The sequence below is a fragment of the Lagopus muta genome, chromosome 1 (assembly GCF_023343835.1).
Source record: "Lagopus muta isolate bLagMut1 chromosome 1, bLagMut1 primary, whole genome shotgun sequence".
Lineage (NCBI taxonomy): Eukaryota > Metazoa > Chordata > Aves > Galliformes > Phasianidae > Lagopus > Lagopus muta.
The window spans coordinates 129089534-129104518 of record NC_064433.1 but is presented as its reverse complement, the minus strand read 5'-3'; the positions used below and the strand labels follow the sequence as shown (position 1 = coordinate 129104518).

Genomic DNA, 14985 nt, shown 5'->3' with positions numbered 1-14985 from the left:
AATAGGTTGCTGAGAATTACAGAGTTGCCAGTTACTATTAACAGTAGGCTCAAGGCTGTGAAGGTACAACAGAGTGTTTCTGTGAGGGAAGGAGAAAGTGAAGGTGACAGGGAGTAGCAGGTTTTAGTAGACGGTTTTTGCATCTCTGACCTTCCCTAAGGTGAAATGGACTATTTTAGGTCTCTACAATGAGTTTGTAGATTTATCCAGGGTCTTCGTGGCCAGTTTGGAGCAGGGGTAAAAACTGAGAAGCTCCTGAATATTGAGTGAAGACAGCGCTGTTTGAGGCTTGGAAAGGAAAAGCAATGGATCATAGTTTAAAACAGTCAAAAATTCAGTCCAGTTCATTATGAATGCTTACTAAGGATTTCAAAATGCTTTTCTCAAAGCTTGATGACTTAGTCTACTTTGAGTCCCCTTAGGATGATTGCCGCCTGGAAGCATCTCCTCAGTTACACCAAAGCAGTATCCACTGTATGTCTGGATACTTGTTAATGATTCTTGCCTTGTAGTTATAAGGGAAAGAGTGCCATTATCTTCCTGCTTGATGTTATTATTTATCTGTAACCTTGAAATCTATTGGCTTTATTGCCTGTGCTGCCTTGGTAGCATTGAAAGCTTGATCTGCCTTTTGTAAGGCATCTGTGTAATGTTACTGGTAGTCCGTAGGGAGCTGACTACATGTGTTAGATATCTGAAACAGTCCGTGAAAAAATTGGAAATGATTTTCTAATACCTTTCCCAGCTAAGCAGTTGTTACATCTGTGGGATTATTTATTGTGAATAGAATATGAGACATGAAGCATCACAAAGACCAACTTTCTAATATGCAGTTCTGCAAGTCAGTTGTGAAGTGGGAATTGCATGTTAGGTGATACAAGTTATCAGACAAGACATGCTATCAGAAGCAGCTGGGGAGATGTGGATTAGATGAAGTGCTCACAGGAATGTCTGCAGTTGCTTGGAAATCTAAGAGGATAGTTACTAATTAATTTTAAACAAGACATGTGGAGTTAGTTGAGTTTAACCTTGGTCTCTTCAAGGTTCAGTATCAACTAATAACTGATTAATGGTGTGGACCAAGGAATAAGGACTATGCTTATTAAATATCCAGCTAAAGCTGGGTGGGGCTCCACTTCTGCTTGGAAGATGCCTTGTGCTAACAGCTATCCTGACAAACTGGAGAAGCAGTCTGAAGGAAGCCTGAAGGATGGAGTGCATGGCTGGTGAAGCTTCCCTAACTTTTTTTGGCAGCAGGACCACGTTATTGCAAAAAGCAAACACACTTGAGTTTGTATGTGGGGCTACTGCCTGGAAGTTGCATAATGGGAAAGAACAATTTTCTATGTAGGGAAGTGTACAGCCGAAATACTTTGCCTGGATTTAGGCATCGCAATCTCCTATTGTTTCTTGTGAACCAGCCCTAGGCGGGGTAGTAGAGAGCAATAAGCAGGATCAGAAATGAAAGAAACGTGGTCTGTGAGCAGAGGTGACTGAGCCAGTTGTATTTGGCCTGGGGAAGGTAGTGGCATAAAAACAAGATGGTGAGAGTAGTGTCCGTGATGCTGACAGCATCAGGAAAGGAAGAGCTCTCTGTGTGTCTGCTGCTAGTAGAGAACTGGTGGAGGGCTTGAGCCACATGAGGAGGGATGCTGGCTCTTGTCTAGGAAGCTTCTGCTGCTAAGGGTGGCATGAAGAGGTGGCAGGGTCCCTATGAAAGCACAGCTGGCATGTGCATTTTGGGCAATGTCACGCTCTTGGTCCTATCTCACTGCGCTTCTCCAGCACCCTGTGGATCATTTCTCTGTCATTCTCTTTTTTGAGAGTGGCCATCAGTGTGTGATACGGTTAGGGAAGCATTGGTCTTCGTTCCAATTACCTTCCTAATGTTAAAAGTTTGATTTTAAGAAATATATCTGTCTGATGCTTTTTCCCCTGGTGATGCAATATTTTCACAGGCAGTATTAACGGAAAACTTCATTGCATTTCCAAGTTTTGTTTTCTGTATCTATGCTGTCTTTAGTTTCTGTAAAAGCCTTTTTAATTTTTCTTTTCTGCTTCACTGTGTTGCAGTTTCCATTGCTGCCGTGTTGCTTTTTGTTTACCAGGCTCTGCTGGTAAACAGTGGTACAGTGCATGCTTCTCCCTGTTTGTTACCCCTGGCCTCTGTTTGCCCCTGGGGGCTGGCACCTAGCTCTGCTAGGGTTCTGGCAAAGAGCCCCTACTCCTTCGTTTGAGATGAATCAGCTTTGTGTTTCTGAGTCAGTGTATTAGGACTGACCCCCCCCCCCCCCCGGACATACACATAAAACAGAAAAGAAAAAAAAACCAACTCAAAGCAAGCAAACAAGCTAGCTGTATCTTCCTTGCTACTTTGTATATACTGTGAAATAAATAAAACTGGTACTGCAGGTTGTAGCTGTACAGCGGAATGGTTAAAGAACAAGAGAAAGAATTTTAGTTGAACCTTTTGGTATTGTGGAGTTCATCTTGGCCTTTAACTGAGCAAACAAACGTGTTTTTAATGAATGATTCAAAAATATATTAGTTTTGTGGTTCAGCTGGGAGGCAGAGGCTGTGGTTTTGTTCACACTTAAAAGTTGTAAGCTCCACTGTGTTTTAATGATTCCATTTGAGCTGCCGTGACCAGGGCTTTGCTTTTGTTTCTATGGAAAATTTACATTAAAGGCATTCAGTGGGGGGACATTAAGGAAGGAAATTCAGAAATGAAACGTTGGTGAGAAACAAACTTGCTTAGTCAGGTTTGTAAAATCGACCGGGACGCTCTGTTCAGCTTCATCTCTCCCTCAGCCCCTGCACTGTATATGCAGTCCCCTCAGCTGGAGGGCGAGCCAGTACTGCCGTGGGGCTTTGCTATGGAGCCCTGGCAAGTTCTGTGGTGGCTCCCTTGTTCCCCGTTTGCTCAGCCCCATTTGTGGGCTGCAGACTGGATTGCCCTCCTGAGGCCAGAGGCTGGGCTCCTGGCTTGCATCCAGCCATGCCAGTCCCTCAGCAATGGCCTGCATCCTGCCTGAGGCGCAGGCCAGCCTGTGTGCTGCCAGTCACCATCCGGGCACCTCACCTTGGCTGCTGCTTCATCTGCTGGTCGTGGGTACGTAGCCAGGGACTGGCAAGGAGATGGGGAAGGGGCACTGAGATGGTTTAAAAGTAACCCAGCAACATGCAAACACAAAGCCCCAAAACCTTGAATCAAAGAAAACGGTAGTTAAAACTTTAAAATACTGTTGGGTCACAATAGGGGAGCTATAATATATTGTGTGGGCCTTTCTTTTAAAATTTTCTTTCCACCCCTTCTCCAGCTTATAAGGAGCTGCTCTCCTTTGATGGCACAGGCGCAGTTGAGCAATGCCTGCTCTCAGTAACGGCTGCCTGCTGCTCCTCTGGCTGCTGGGCTGTGGGACTCGGCCCTCTGCTGCGGGAGGGTGGCAGAGTGGCAGCGTGGTGCTGACACATGGGCTGGGAGCTGGTTTATTTCAGGGAGAGAGTGCCATTCCACCCACCCTTGTTCTTTTTCTTCTGGCAGTGTGTGTGCCTAGATATCAGATCTCGGTCTTATACTTCATTTCTGCTCTCTAATACTGCATTTCCCAGCTCTTAGCGGCTGACACCCCCAGGAGCATTGTCACAAATCTACTGGGTGTAACAATTGTAATGCTTTTGTCGTGTCCCTTACAATAGGACTCAAATGTACATGTGCGTAACCCCTCAAGAGGGGATTGCGGGCAGAGAAATGCCTCCTCTTCCCATGGTTCTTATTGCTTGAAGCGAGTTAGTCAATTAAAAAGAGCAAGTAAGCAGAGCCCCTGCCAGAGAAGCTGAGCTGTCCAGGATCATCACAGAGGAGCCTGAGGAATGTGGGGAGGAATTCAGGCCAGAGCTACTCGACCCTTTCTCTCTAGAGCTGTTTATTAATTTGCCTTTATGTGAATTTATAAACATGCTCCCTTCATCCAAGACCCTGTAGAATAAAGCAAGCATCTGAATATCAGAGGAATTCTACATTTTAGACCAGCTGAATGAGCTGGCAGTTACCTAAACGCTTTATTTCATATTCCTGAAACAGAATATTCTAGGTCAAGTTTCGTTTTGTTGATATCGATAAAGGTGGTTCTTATTCATACAAATGGCAAAGTTGACTTTAAGGTTATTCTTATGAATTCACTTATTGTTGTAGTAGTTTGTGTTTTTATATTGTAGTGTGTGTTGTATGTATAGTTGGTGCATTTTATTTTTCCATAGACTGAGTGAGAATTAGGGAATCTAGGTTCTAGAAGTGTAATTTTCTTTGGGAAATTGCAATAAAAATCTGACATACCCTTCACTTACTTGCCAAAAGTGAAATTGTAGCTCAAACATGAAATGCCTGGTGTCAATCCTCCCTAAATAGCACTCCTTTCATTTTTTTAGGAGCTTGTGATGTCATCAGATGAAGCGAAAACATCTACCTCGTGACCTGGCATGTAAGTGAAGGAGGAATTCATATTTCTTTTAAGAAAAGAAAATAATGCACATGTTGGTGTTTACAGTGCCTAAATTGAACCTGTATACCTTCAGCATTCAGATACCACATTTTAAATGAAAACCTTGTGGATTCCAAAGGAGTATAACGGCTTTCAAGGGAGACGAAGTCGCAAAAGAAGCTGTTAATGATGAGATTCCAGCGTGCACAAGTCCTCGTAATAATTTCAGTTAAAATCTGTAGTGATGTACCCTTGTTGGTAGGCACAGAGGGAATAGTTTCATATCGTTATGCTATTTACATGTGCTGATTGTGCTGCTTTTTTTCTGCATGTAGATTTTGATAGTTGTGATGAATACATGCTGATGCTGTGGTACTCTTCCTAAAATCAAAAAAAGTCCAGCCGTGCAGAGATTTAGGTTCTTTTTTACATGTTTGGGTACTCCATAGTAAGCTTCCTAGAGTTTTGTGATACTTCTATTTTTCCTCCCCTCACACTTCAGTAAGGAAGAATGTTCTATCCTCTGCATGGGCATTTACAGAGATTTTTTTTTTTGTCTGCCCCTCTGTGCTTTTCTTTTATGTGGTTGAAAGGATTAAAGAGCAGTCACTGCTTTGAGGGCTGATGTTAGCAGCGGGCTGAGTATTCCTAATTAGTGCCAACACCTGTACCTCATTATGGAGCCTTGTTCAAGCTGTCCACTGAACCGAGGTAGCTAGTCTCTGTTGCATGTCTCTAATGTGATTATAAGCCCCTCTCTTGATGCAAGTTTTAGTACTTATTCTACTTTTGGACTGATGTGGAAAATGGAGCTAAGCTGAGCCATTTGGCTGACTACCAAACGCTGTAAGGAGGGGCAAAGAGAGGGGATGCAGTGATCTCAGTTTCAAGGCTTTCAGTTCAAAGCTTGCTTCTACTTGGACGTTTTTAAAAAATGGAAGAACAACAAAAACCAACAAAATTTTGTCTAGTTTTCGGTGTCTGATTCTCATAATTTAGAGATCAAATCTGCAGGCTCCAGGTGGGCTCTGAAGGTCTGAGTGCAGCCGCTGTTGGGCATAACCCACTGATTTTCTGTAAATGGAGTTTTGGCCTTGACTGTTCCCATACCATTCCCTTTGTTTTCAGGGAGTTAGGACCTAGCAGTTCTTTCACAAAGAAAACAACCTTTTCTTTTCCTCCTACCTGATTGTATACTGTGAGTAGAGCTAAAACATACACAGAATCACACAGAATCACCCGGGTTGGAAGGGACCTCAAGGATCATGTAGTTCCAACCCCCCTGCCTGGCAGGGCCAACAAACATACACATTCAGATCAGGTTGCCCAGGACCCCGTCCAACCTGGCCTTAAACACGTCCAAGGACGGGGCATCCACAACCTCCCTGGCAGCCCGTTCCAGGGCCTAACCACTCTCCTAGTAAAGAACTTCCCCCTAACATCCAACCTAAATCTTCCCTCCCTCAACTTGGATCCAAACACATAATGTGTTTAGCCCTTGCAGCTGGAAAATACAATGTTGAATGGATTAAACTGGTGAAATTAATGGCTCGGATAAGATGGATCTCTGTTATCCTTGGGCTTTGCAAGCATTTGAACTTCATTGCTTTTTTCCTAACTACTTTAAGTAGGTTTTTAAGAGGTTAACTTACAGAATTCAAATATACAACAACATAAATTCAGGCTGTGGGCTTTATTTCTCCTCGCTGAGTGAGGAGAGAAACAGAACAGCTTCAGATATGTGCCTTGGAAAGATGTGAGACGATAAACCTGTAAGAATTCACAGGAAAACACTGTGTTAGTCATCCAGATTTGGAAAAACTGAAGGAAATGGAAGTGCAATGGCTTTTTAAACTTCAGATGTAGGACTGTTAGGAAAGGGATCACATCTCAGCAGAGTAAAATGTTTGGCTGGAAAGAAAAAAAAAAAAAGAATTTGATAAACTTTAATGTGTTTTTCTGCATTGTATATCTGCTTCCTAACTTGTCACTTACAGGAATGCCTTCTTAATCTGCTTCGGGAATGCTATAACTCAAGTAATTCCTGCTCTGCAGAAGTGCTATCTATCATCCTGTTCTATCTTCTGAACTTGGAAACTTTAAAAGGTCTTGAGAAATTTTCACAGCCTGTTTTTGATTTGTTTGTTTTCATGTTAATCTCCTTTGGCTTAAAGTTGATTGAGCCATTTTAAACTCCTTACAGAACGTTCTCTTTGGTTTTCTCTTATCTTTATTCAAACTCTGCAACACCTGGAAAAGGGAGTAAAGCCTTTTTTTTTTTTTTTTTTTTTTTTTTTTTTGCAACAGTGTGTGTTTGGTAGATATTTCTATGAGATGCTGACATGGCTGTAGGAGTTAGGAATAGATATAAATAGGTTCCTCCCTGCTACGTTGTGGTGGATACTAAAAATGACAAGAAATGCCAGAGTAACAGATTCCAAAGCAACTGTTTTCCTGAAACAGTTCTTCAATAGCTACGCAGAAGTCATGGAGGTTTTACTCATGAATTTTATGTTCTTTATTGTGATTACAAAAGGAAGAACCTGCACCTCCAATGGCAGTAACATAAGGCAGAGACAGCTTTCCCTTACGTGCTTTTGGAATAGTGTATGTAATTTGTACATCTACACATGCATATATGTATGTGCATATGCACACATATGTTTTGAGTTGTTTCAGGATGCTGTTTGCTTCTTCTTCCATCCACAGAATCACCAAGGTAGGAAAAGACCTCCAAGATCATCCAGTCCAACCATCCACCTGCCACCAATATTTCCCCATTAACCCACATCCCTTAGTGCAACATCTGAATGTTTCTTTAACATCTCCAGGGACAGTGACTCAACCACCTCTCTGAGCAGTCTGTTCCAGCACCTGGCCACTCTTTGCTAGTAGAAATTTTTCCTAATATCTCACCTGAATGTCCCTTGGCACAGCTTGAGGCTATTCCTTGCTGTCCTATTGTTGGTTACAAGGGAGAAGAAGCTGACCCCCAGCTCACCACCACCTCCTTTCAGGTTGTTGTAGAAAGCTATAAGGTTTCCCCTGAACTTCCTCTTCTGCACGCTGAACAATCCCAGTTCCCTCAATCATTCATGAGACTTGTGCTCCAGGCTCCTCACCCTTCTGTGGACACAATCCAGGACCTCAGTGTCTTGTAGTGAGGGGCCCAAAACAGTACACAGCTCTCAGGGTGCAGCCTCACCAAAGCTGAGTACAGGGAGATGATCGCCTCCCTGCTCCTGCTGGCAGCACTATTTCTGATACAAGCCAGGATGCCATTGGCTTTCTTGGCCACCTGAGCACACTGCTGGCTCATGTTCAGTCAAGTACCAACCAACACCCCCAAGTCTATTTCTTCCATGCAGTCTTCCATTTTTTTCCTGATAAATACTATTTTCATTATTTACCATGATGCAAATCACATATCTGATCCATAGTTCACAGAGATCAGGTTGGGAACTGATGTGTTTAAAAAAGAAGATCCATTCCATGGATGTGAACTTTTCAGTGTAATTCTGGTTTCATATGAACTCCATTAGTTAATTAGACCAATCACTATATCTGATAATGGTCAGCCATGGACACTTAAGAAAAGATACCATTGTAGCACTAGTGTACACTCACTCTGTTTCTTGTAGATTTTTGACTTTGGGGTTGTGTGAATGGCAAATCGTGTCATACATTTTTTTTAATTGTGTTTAATTGCCCTCATTCTCTGTTTGCCAAATTCTGTTCTATTTACTTTTCAACTCCTACAACATTTCATAGGACTGAGATTCTCTAAGTAATTTTAATTTTGTGTAAAGACATTTTGGATTGTTTGTCTGTTTGTTTGGTTTTTTTTTTGTTGTTTTTTTTTTTTGTTGTTGTTTTGTTTTGTTTTTTTTTTGTTTTGTTTTGTTTTCTTTTAATGACTTAAATTTTGCCCCATACCTTTGTGTGTCACTGGTCTTCTGGGCCATGAGAAGCAGTGAGTAGTCTGCTTTTCTTTATCACTTGTGGCGGATTTTTCCTATTCCACATCCTCTTTTCTCACCTAGTTAGTCTCACTCTGTTTCATCTCTTACCCTCAAGCCATGGCATGCTCCCTGTACAGCTGGATCTGGAGCTTCAAGTTCTGCAGATGCATTTTCTTCAGCGGTACTAGAGAGAGGGAGAAAATACTCCCTGTTCTTAGCAAAAATGAGTGATTTGTTAGTATTGCTCATCAATAAAGATTTTTCTGTATAGCCCACTGGGCACAGTGGATGAAACCAGACAGGTTTGTATTGGTGTTCTTCACTGCTATGAAACCTTGCTGGAAGGATGTATTGCTGTGCAGTTCTGTGGGGGTGTACTCATAAAGCATTTGATGCTACAGCTGAACTGAGAATGTACAAGGACCTCATTTTTAGAGTTGTACAATTAATGTGCTTATTTTTCATCTACCAAAGACCTTTTACTGGTGTCCTTCAGGTGCTGTGGCATGGCTGTGTACGTACTGACTTGGTGATTGAGCAGGCAACTGCCTTCTGCCTTCCTTGCAGAGTACAGCCAAAGGACCAGCCTGGACCTATGCTGCTCCTGCAGCACAACTGCAGTGTGAGGAAAATCAGTGAGGGAAAACATATTGATGTAAATGAAGATAAGGCTGTGGCAGTTAATGCCTTTTTTGCCTTGGTCTTTAGCACTGGCTGGTCATTAGCAATGTCAGTTGTTCCCTGAGTACCCAGCCTCCTGAGTTGGAAGATGGTGATGGGGGATGAGATGAAGCCCCTGTAATCCAATGGGAAACTCTGAGTGACCTTCTACATCTTTTAAATGTCTGTAAGTCTATGGTGCAAGACTTGATTTAGCCAATGACATTGAAGAAGCTGGAGGCAATACTCGCAAGCTACTTTTTAATAGCTTACTGGCAGTCCTGGCTAACTAAGGAGGTCCCGGTTGACAGAAGGTTAGCAAATGTGACTCCTATCTACTAGAAGGGTAGGAAGGAGCATTCAGGGAATTAGGGACCTGTCAGTCTGACCTCAGTACCAGGAAGGTCATGGAGCAGATCATCTTAAATGCCATTGCATGGCCCTTAGAGATGATCAAGTAATCAGAAGCAGTCAGTCTGGATTTTGAAGGGCAGATCCTGCCTGACTAACCTGATTTCCTTCTATGACAAGATGACCCACTTAAAAGATGAAAGAAAGGCTGTGGATTGTTTACTTGAATTTTACTAAAAATGAAGTAAATGTTTTGACAAAATGTTATGCAGTGTTCTAGAGAAACTGGCAATTCTAGACCTTCAGCAGGTGTAGGTTTGCTGGGTGAAAAGCTGTCTGGATTGCTGGGCTCAGAGAGCCACGGTGAATGGAGTTCAATACAGTTGAACAGCTGGTCACCAGTGACATTCCCCGGGGCTCAAGCATTGAGGCCAGTTTTGTTTGATGTTTTTGTTTGCAACTTGGATGAGAAAACAGTGCACCCTCACTGAGTTTGCAGATGACAGCAAGTTAGGTGGGAGTATTGATCCCCTTGGAAGTAGGAAGGCAGAGGGATCTGAATAGCCTAGACTGGCCAAGTCCGATCACATGGCATTCAGCAAGACTTGGTAACGTGCAGCAATATGGATTGGGGGAAGAGTGCCTTGAAAGCTGCCTGACAAAAAAGGACCTGGCAGTACTTGTTGACAGCTGGCTGAACTCTGGCCAACAGTGTGCCTAGGTGGCCGAGAAGGCCAATGGCATCTGGGCTTGTGTCAGAGCAACATGTGGTGTGGCCAGAGGGACAAAGGAAACAATTGTCCTCTGTACGGCACTGGTGAGACTTCACTTTGAGTGGTGTGTTCAGTTCTGGGCCCTTCACTACAAGAAGGACATTGAGTTGCTGGAATGCATTCAGAGAAGCTGGAGAAGGGACTAGAAAACAAGACCTACGTGGAACAGTTGAGGGAACTGGAGTAGAGAGGAACAACTGAGGAAATTGGGGTTGAGAGTCTGGAGAAAAGGAGGCTGAGGGGAAACCTCTGCTATCTACAACTACCTGAAAGGAGGCTACTCTGAGATGGCATTGGTCTCGTTTCTCAGGTGACAGTTGATGGGACATGAAGAAACAGTCTCAATTTGCACCAGGGCAAGTTTAGATTGGATATCATGAAGAATTTCTTCATAGAAATGGTGATTAGGCATTGGAACCAGCTGCCCGGGTAGGCGACAGAGTCCCCATGTATGGAGGTATTTAAGAGATCTGTGGATGTGGATATGGTTTAGTGGTGGGTCTTAGTAGGTCAGGTTGGTAGTTGACTTCAGTGATCCTGAAGATTTTTCCAACCTCCGTGATTTCATTCTGCTAAGGCCTGGGTGCAGGTTCAGTTGTGCCATCTTTCTGTTGCAGAGCTCTGGTGCCTTCTTAAACTGCATCCTTTCCTCATCTCTCCAGCTGCATCAAGTAAGGGTTTGCCAAGAAGGAGACTCCAGTACAGGTCTATTGAAAAACAGAACAAAACCCTCCCCACCAAGCTGGAGTTGTGCTTTTAAAACATCAGCTGTAGATTTTGTGATGGATTGTTGTGTCTTAAGAGCACCTGTGCTGTAGGGGGTGAATCTGCTTGGCAGATCTCAGTTCTAGTTTTGTTCATTCAATTTTACAGCTGCGTTTTTAGCTGCAGCCTCTCATTTATTTTTTTTCTCCCCATTTCTCAGCAGAAATTCCTGGTCTTGTCAGCAGCTGCAGCATGTTGAGAGCTCTTAACTGTGAATAAAGATGTGGTGAAACACCTCCCTACTTCTGTGGCTTGTAGTCTTTTCTGTTCATCCCAGTACAAGAGTGGAGAACGGATGGTGGGACTTCCTTTCAAGTCAGATTCAGCATCTCACAACCCTGCAGCTTTGGCAGGTCAGCTGCAACATTTCTTTAATCCTCCTGGCATAGAATGGACATTGCCTCCTATTCAAATGCTGCTGTCATGAAAATGTGCCGTAGCCTCAGCTTGGCCACTGGATGAGAAACTGAACCGTATGTTTGACCCAAGTCCTTACTGCTTTCTCCATCAAGTTGTGGCATTGTAGAAACCTTGAGCAGCTGCACTCATCCCTTTTGTGGCAGTGTCAGCCCAGTGGGCCCGTTGGTCACAGTAACTTTTTCAGGATGTCGTTGTCCACCTGAGTTGGGTGATTTACAGAAGCCTAGAATGCTATTTATGTTTTTATAAATCTGCTTAAAAACTGGCTAAAACATCTTAGGTCTTTTTATCTTACAGATTTTAGCACATAACATTAAATTAGCTGTCAGGGCATTACAAGTAATCTGAGTTTAGCAGTTATTAAGACAAGTTTTGTAGCCTTTTAAAACATTCTTAAAACAAAAACAACGCTTTCACTCCTTTTAGTAGGTTTTTGCTTATGTTTTCATGTTTTGACAAGGATAACTAATCACTGCATGAAAATGTCCTAACAGTAAATAATGGAAAATATAGTAGATTTCAGTATTCAACTAAAGATTTAGGATGTTCCAAATATTTTGAGTTCTGGCTGTGATACATGTTCCCTTTAATTGTTTGTATCCAGCGATCCCCTTGCTGCTGTTTTTTTTACTAGGAAAACTTAATCGTCCAGATTGTTTGTTTTAAAGTTGTTAATGAAAACCATTTCATGTCAGATGAGGAAAGAAATGGACAAATTAATGTTTCCTAATAGGAAAATATGTGTTCTTGCTTTCTCTTTCTCTCATTCTTTGAATAGAATATAAAGACACAACTTGATGATGTTTTTCTGCCTCTTTGCAAACCGTTAGGTTTTGCGAGTGATGCAAACTTTGCAGCAAAGCAGTTAGCTTTTTTTAAAGCATTATAGCAAGAAATGAATGAGTCAAAACAAATAAAATATTTAATGCAGGTTACTGTTGTCAGCGCTTTTATCACTTGATATTTAGAGGGGGAAAAAAGAACAGTAAAACCTACTTTAATTTTTTATTAGCAAGTATGAAGAAAGTGTGATTAATTTAAGTATCTTGCAGAATATGGGAACTATTGACTGTGCTGTTAGTAGTATAATAAATGTTGACTTTTAATCCCAAACAGTACATATTTCTACACTCCTCCGTCTTTGATAATGTCACAGAATCACAGAATAGCCTGAGTTGGAAGGGACCCACAGTGATAACTGAGTCCAATTGCTGGCTCCACGTGGCACCGCTCAGAATTCAGGCCCTATGTCTGAGAGCAGCGTCCAAACACTCCCTAAAGTGTAGCACGTCAGGCCATGCCCACCGTTCCCCGCCCACCGCGCTGTGGTGCAGCCCCTTTCCCTGACCCCCAGCTGCCCTCTCCTGGCACAGCTCCATGCCGTTCCCTCGGGCCCTGTCGCTGTCACACAGAGCAGAGCTCAGCGCTGCCCCTCCGCTCCCTGTGAGGAGCTGCAGCCTCCATCAGGCCTCTCTGATTAGGAATCTAGGCAGTACCTAGTTTACTGCCTGTGTTTCCCACCTGTGATCCTGTCTTCTTACTGTCCCCCTTTGTGGAGGCTCCCACTTGCTGTGGGGTGGCTCTGCACTGCAGTGCTGAGACACTGGGGACTTCAGCTGAACATGAGCCTGTTGTAAGGGTAGGGACTGTAAAGACTGCACAACACTAGGAACTGGGGTGACATGAATCATAGCAGTGCTTAAAATAGAAAGCCACAAGAAATACTCCTAGTTTTTTTCTGCTTGGTGGTGTTGGTGAGGCACGCTCCCTCATTGTGACTGCTGACCCTGTGTGGATCCCTCAGTGCCTGCCTGGCTCCAGATGCCAGCCCTGGTACAAGGGCTGCTCCTTCAAAGGTAGCAGCACAGCCACAGCTGTCTTCTCCAAAGCTTATGCTGTCCTTGGCAGTGCCTTTGTTGAGTGAGTTCACATGGGTTTGTGATATTTTTGGTCCGTTTTATTTTATCTTTTCTCTTACCCCTTGGTAGTTAGATGCTTTAGCATTGATGTCAAGCGCCGGTTATCTTGAGGAACTTGGTAAAGCAGATTGCAAACCTCATCAGCAGCTACACCTCTGCTGCATGAACCTCTTTGGTGTGAACGTGTTCCTAGCACAGGGATGGCTGCTTCTCTGCAAAACCCACTGCTGTGGGCCTGCACATGTATAGCTGGGGTCTGTGTTTGGACACACTCCCTGCTGCCGGCTGTCCTTTGGGAATCAATTAGTGCAACCCTTGGCTACTGCCCTCCCCCACCGTCTCCTTTGCACACATCTCCTGCCTTGGGTGTGCTGGAGCTGCTGCTTGGCTGTTGGATGTGGGTGAGGAGCAGGCCTGGTAGGCTCCTCTGTTCTCCTCTCTCTGCAGCTAGTGGGGCTGTGCCCTAATTTTTCAGCCTCAAACACAGCTGAGAGCAGCACTGCAGGGAGGATAAGGATCCTGCCTGGGGCCCTGAGCAGCCATGTGCCTGAGCAGCATGTTTGTTTATTGGCTTAGTTTATGTCCATCCAATGGTATTCTCTGTTCAGACTCATGTTGCCTTCAGAATTGGTGTATATGTATTTAATGGGCAGAAATACATCAGTACCTGCCTGGCCCACGTGGCTGGGTTGCGCTCAGGCAAAGCATGCAGCTTTCCTTAAAGAGAGAAGCATAAGGGTGATATGGGTGAAGCTGCCTGATGGAAACATGTTCTTCTGCCTTCACACACAGCAGTGAAGAGCTGTATGTTGGTTTTCCAGGTAGGGGAGGCAGTTGTGCCTGGGGGAGTTGTGCTTCACCCACACTACCTGTTGTAAGCATCAGGTGGCATTGCCTACCCTCCTTCTGTAACCACCAAGCAAAATGATGGACAGTAAGTGCTTCACACTAATGTGAAGTAGCAGCAAGAAGAGTTTTAGTATGTGGTAGGCTCACTACAGTCTTTATAGATTCAATAATAATAATAATAATAAATTCCTTTGAAGGTGAAGGGAGGATGGGCTGTATGTGGTCGCTCTGCTGTGGGGTTCATGCATCTGGTAGGAGCATATTACTCATTTATTTAATTTTCAGGTTGGAGTGAAATAGAGAAACAATGTTACTTCTTTCCTGAGCTTTCTTTCCTGTGAATTGTTTAACCTTTCAAACCTTTTCATTTCAGCAAATATTGCTAGCACAGGCTCCGAGCGGGTGTTTTTTCCCATTTATGTAGCCTCTTTGTGAGGTTGGATAGGATATTAAAAAATAATAATAAAAAACTCAAACACAAGTGATCCCTCTACCTCTAGTTATTTGAAAGGCTGTATTAACTCTGTTCATATTTTGTAATTTCCCTGACAGTTGACTATGAAATTTGACCTATTTAAATGGTTTTACTGTAGTACATTTCCTGAAGACCTTTCAAGATAATCTGCTTCCTAATCTAAATTTAACAGTTACATAAGCCACATCTTGAAGACTTGGAAATTTCTACCTACTGCCTCTGCCTTTTTTTCCCTTTTTCTTTTTCCCTTTTTCCCCTCTTTTATTTCTTTTGGAGACAAGGCATATTGTACAATGCACGTACATAATTTTTATCTGGGATTTGCATATA

General features: G+C 43.2%; 1 protein-coding gene and 1 long non-coding RNA gene across 11 annotated transcripts in view; one reads left to right on the top strand and one right to left on the bottom strand.

The window, feature by feature from the left end:
* The window catches only part of LOC125688422 (uncharacterized), a 140619-nt gene extending 132366 nt beyond the window's left edge, over window positions 1-8253 (bottom strand). The window contains exon 1 of the long non-coding RNA XR_007374715.1: window positions 7213-8253. This is a non-coding gene — a long non-coding RNA (uncharacterized LOC125688422). The remainder of the gene's footprint in view (window positions 1-7212) is intronic.
* JADE3 (jade family PHD finger 3) overlaps window positions 1-14985 on the top strand; it is a 64896-nt gene that overhangs the window by 13817 nt on the left and 36094 nt on the right. For 5 of the 10 annotated variants that reach the window (XM_048934440.1, XM_048934437.1, XM_048934438.1 and 2 more), the window contains exon 2: window positions 4429-4481. The exons of 1 other annotated variant lie outside the window; for it this stretch is intronic. Coding sequence is in view for 4 of the 9 variants with exons in the window: in XM_048934436.1 (XP_048790393.1) it covers window positions 11288-11345 (58 nt within the window). In the remaining 5 variants the exon portion in view is untranslated. Of the gene's footprint in view, window positions 1-4428; window positions 4482-11152; window positions 11346-14985 lie in introns of all 10 variants that reach the window. 4 more of the 10 variants (XM_048934436.1, XM_048934435.1, XM_048934433.1 and 1 more) reach the window with 2 other exon arrangements.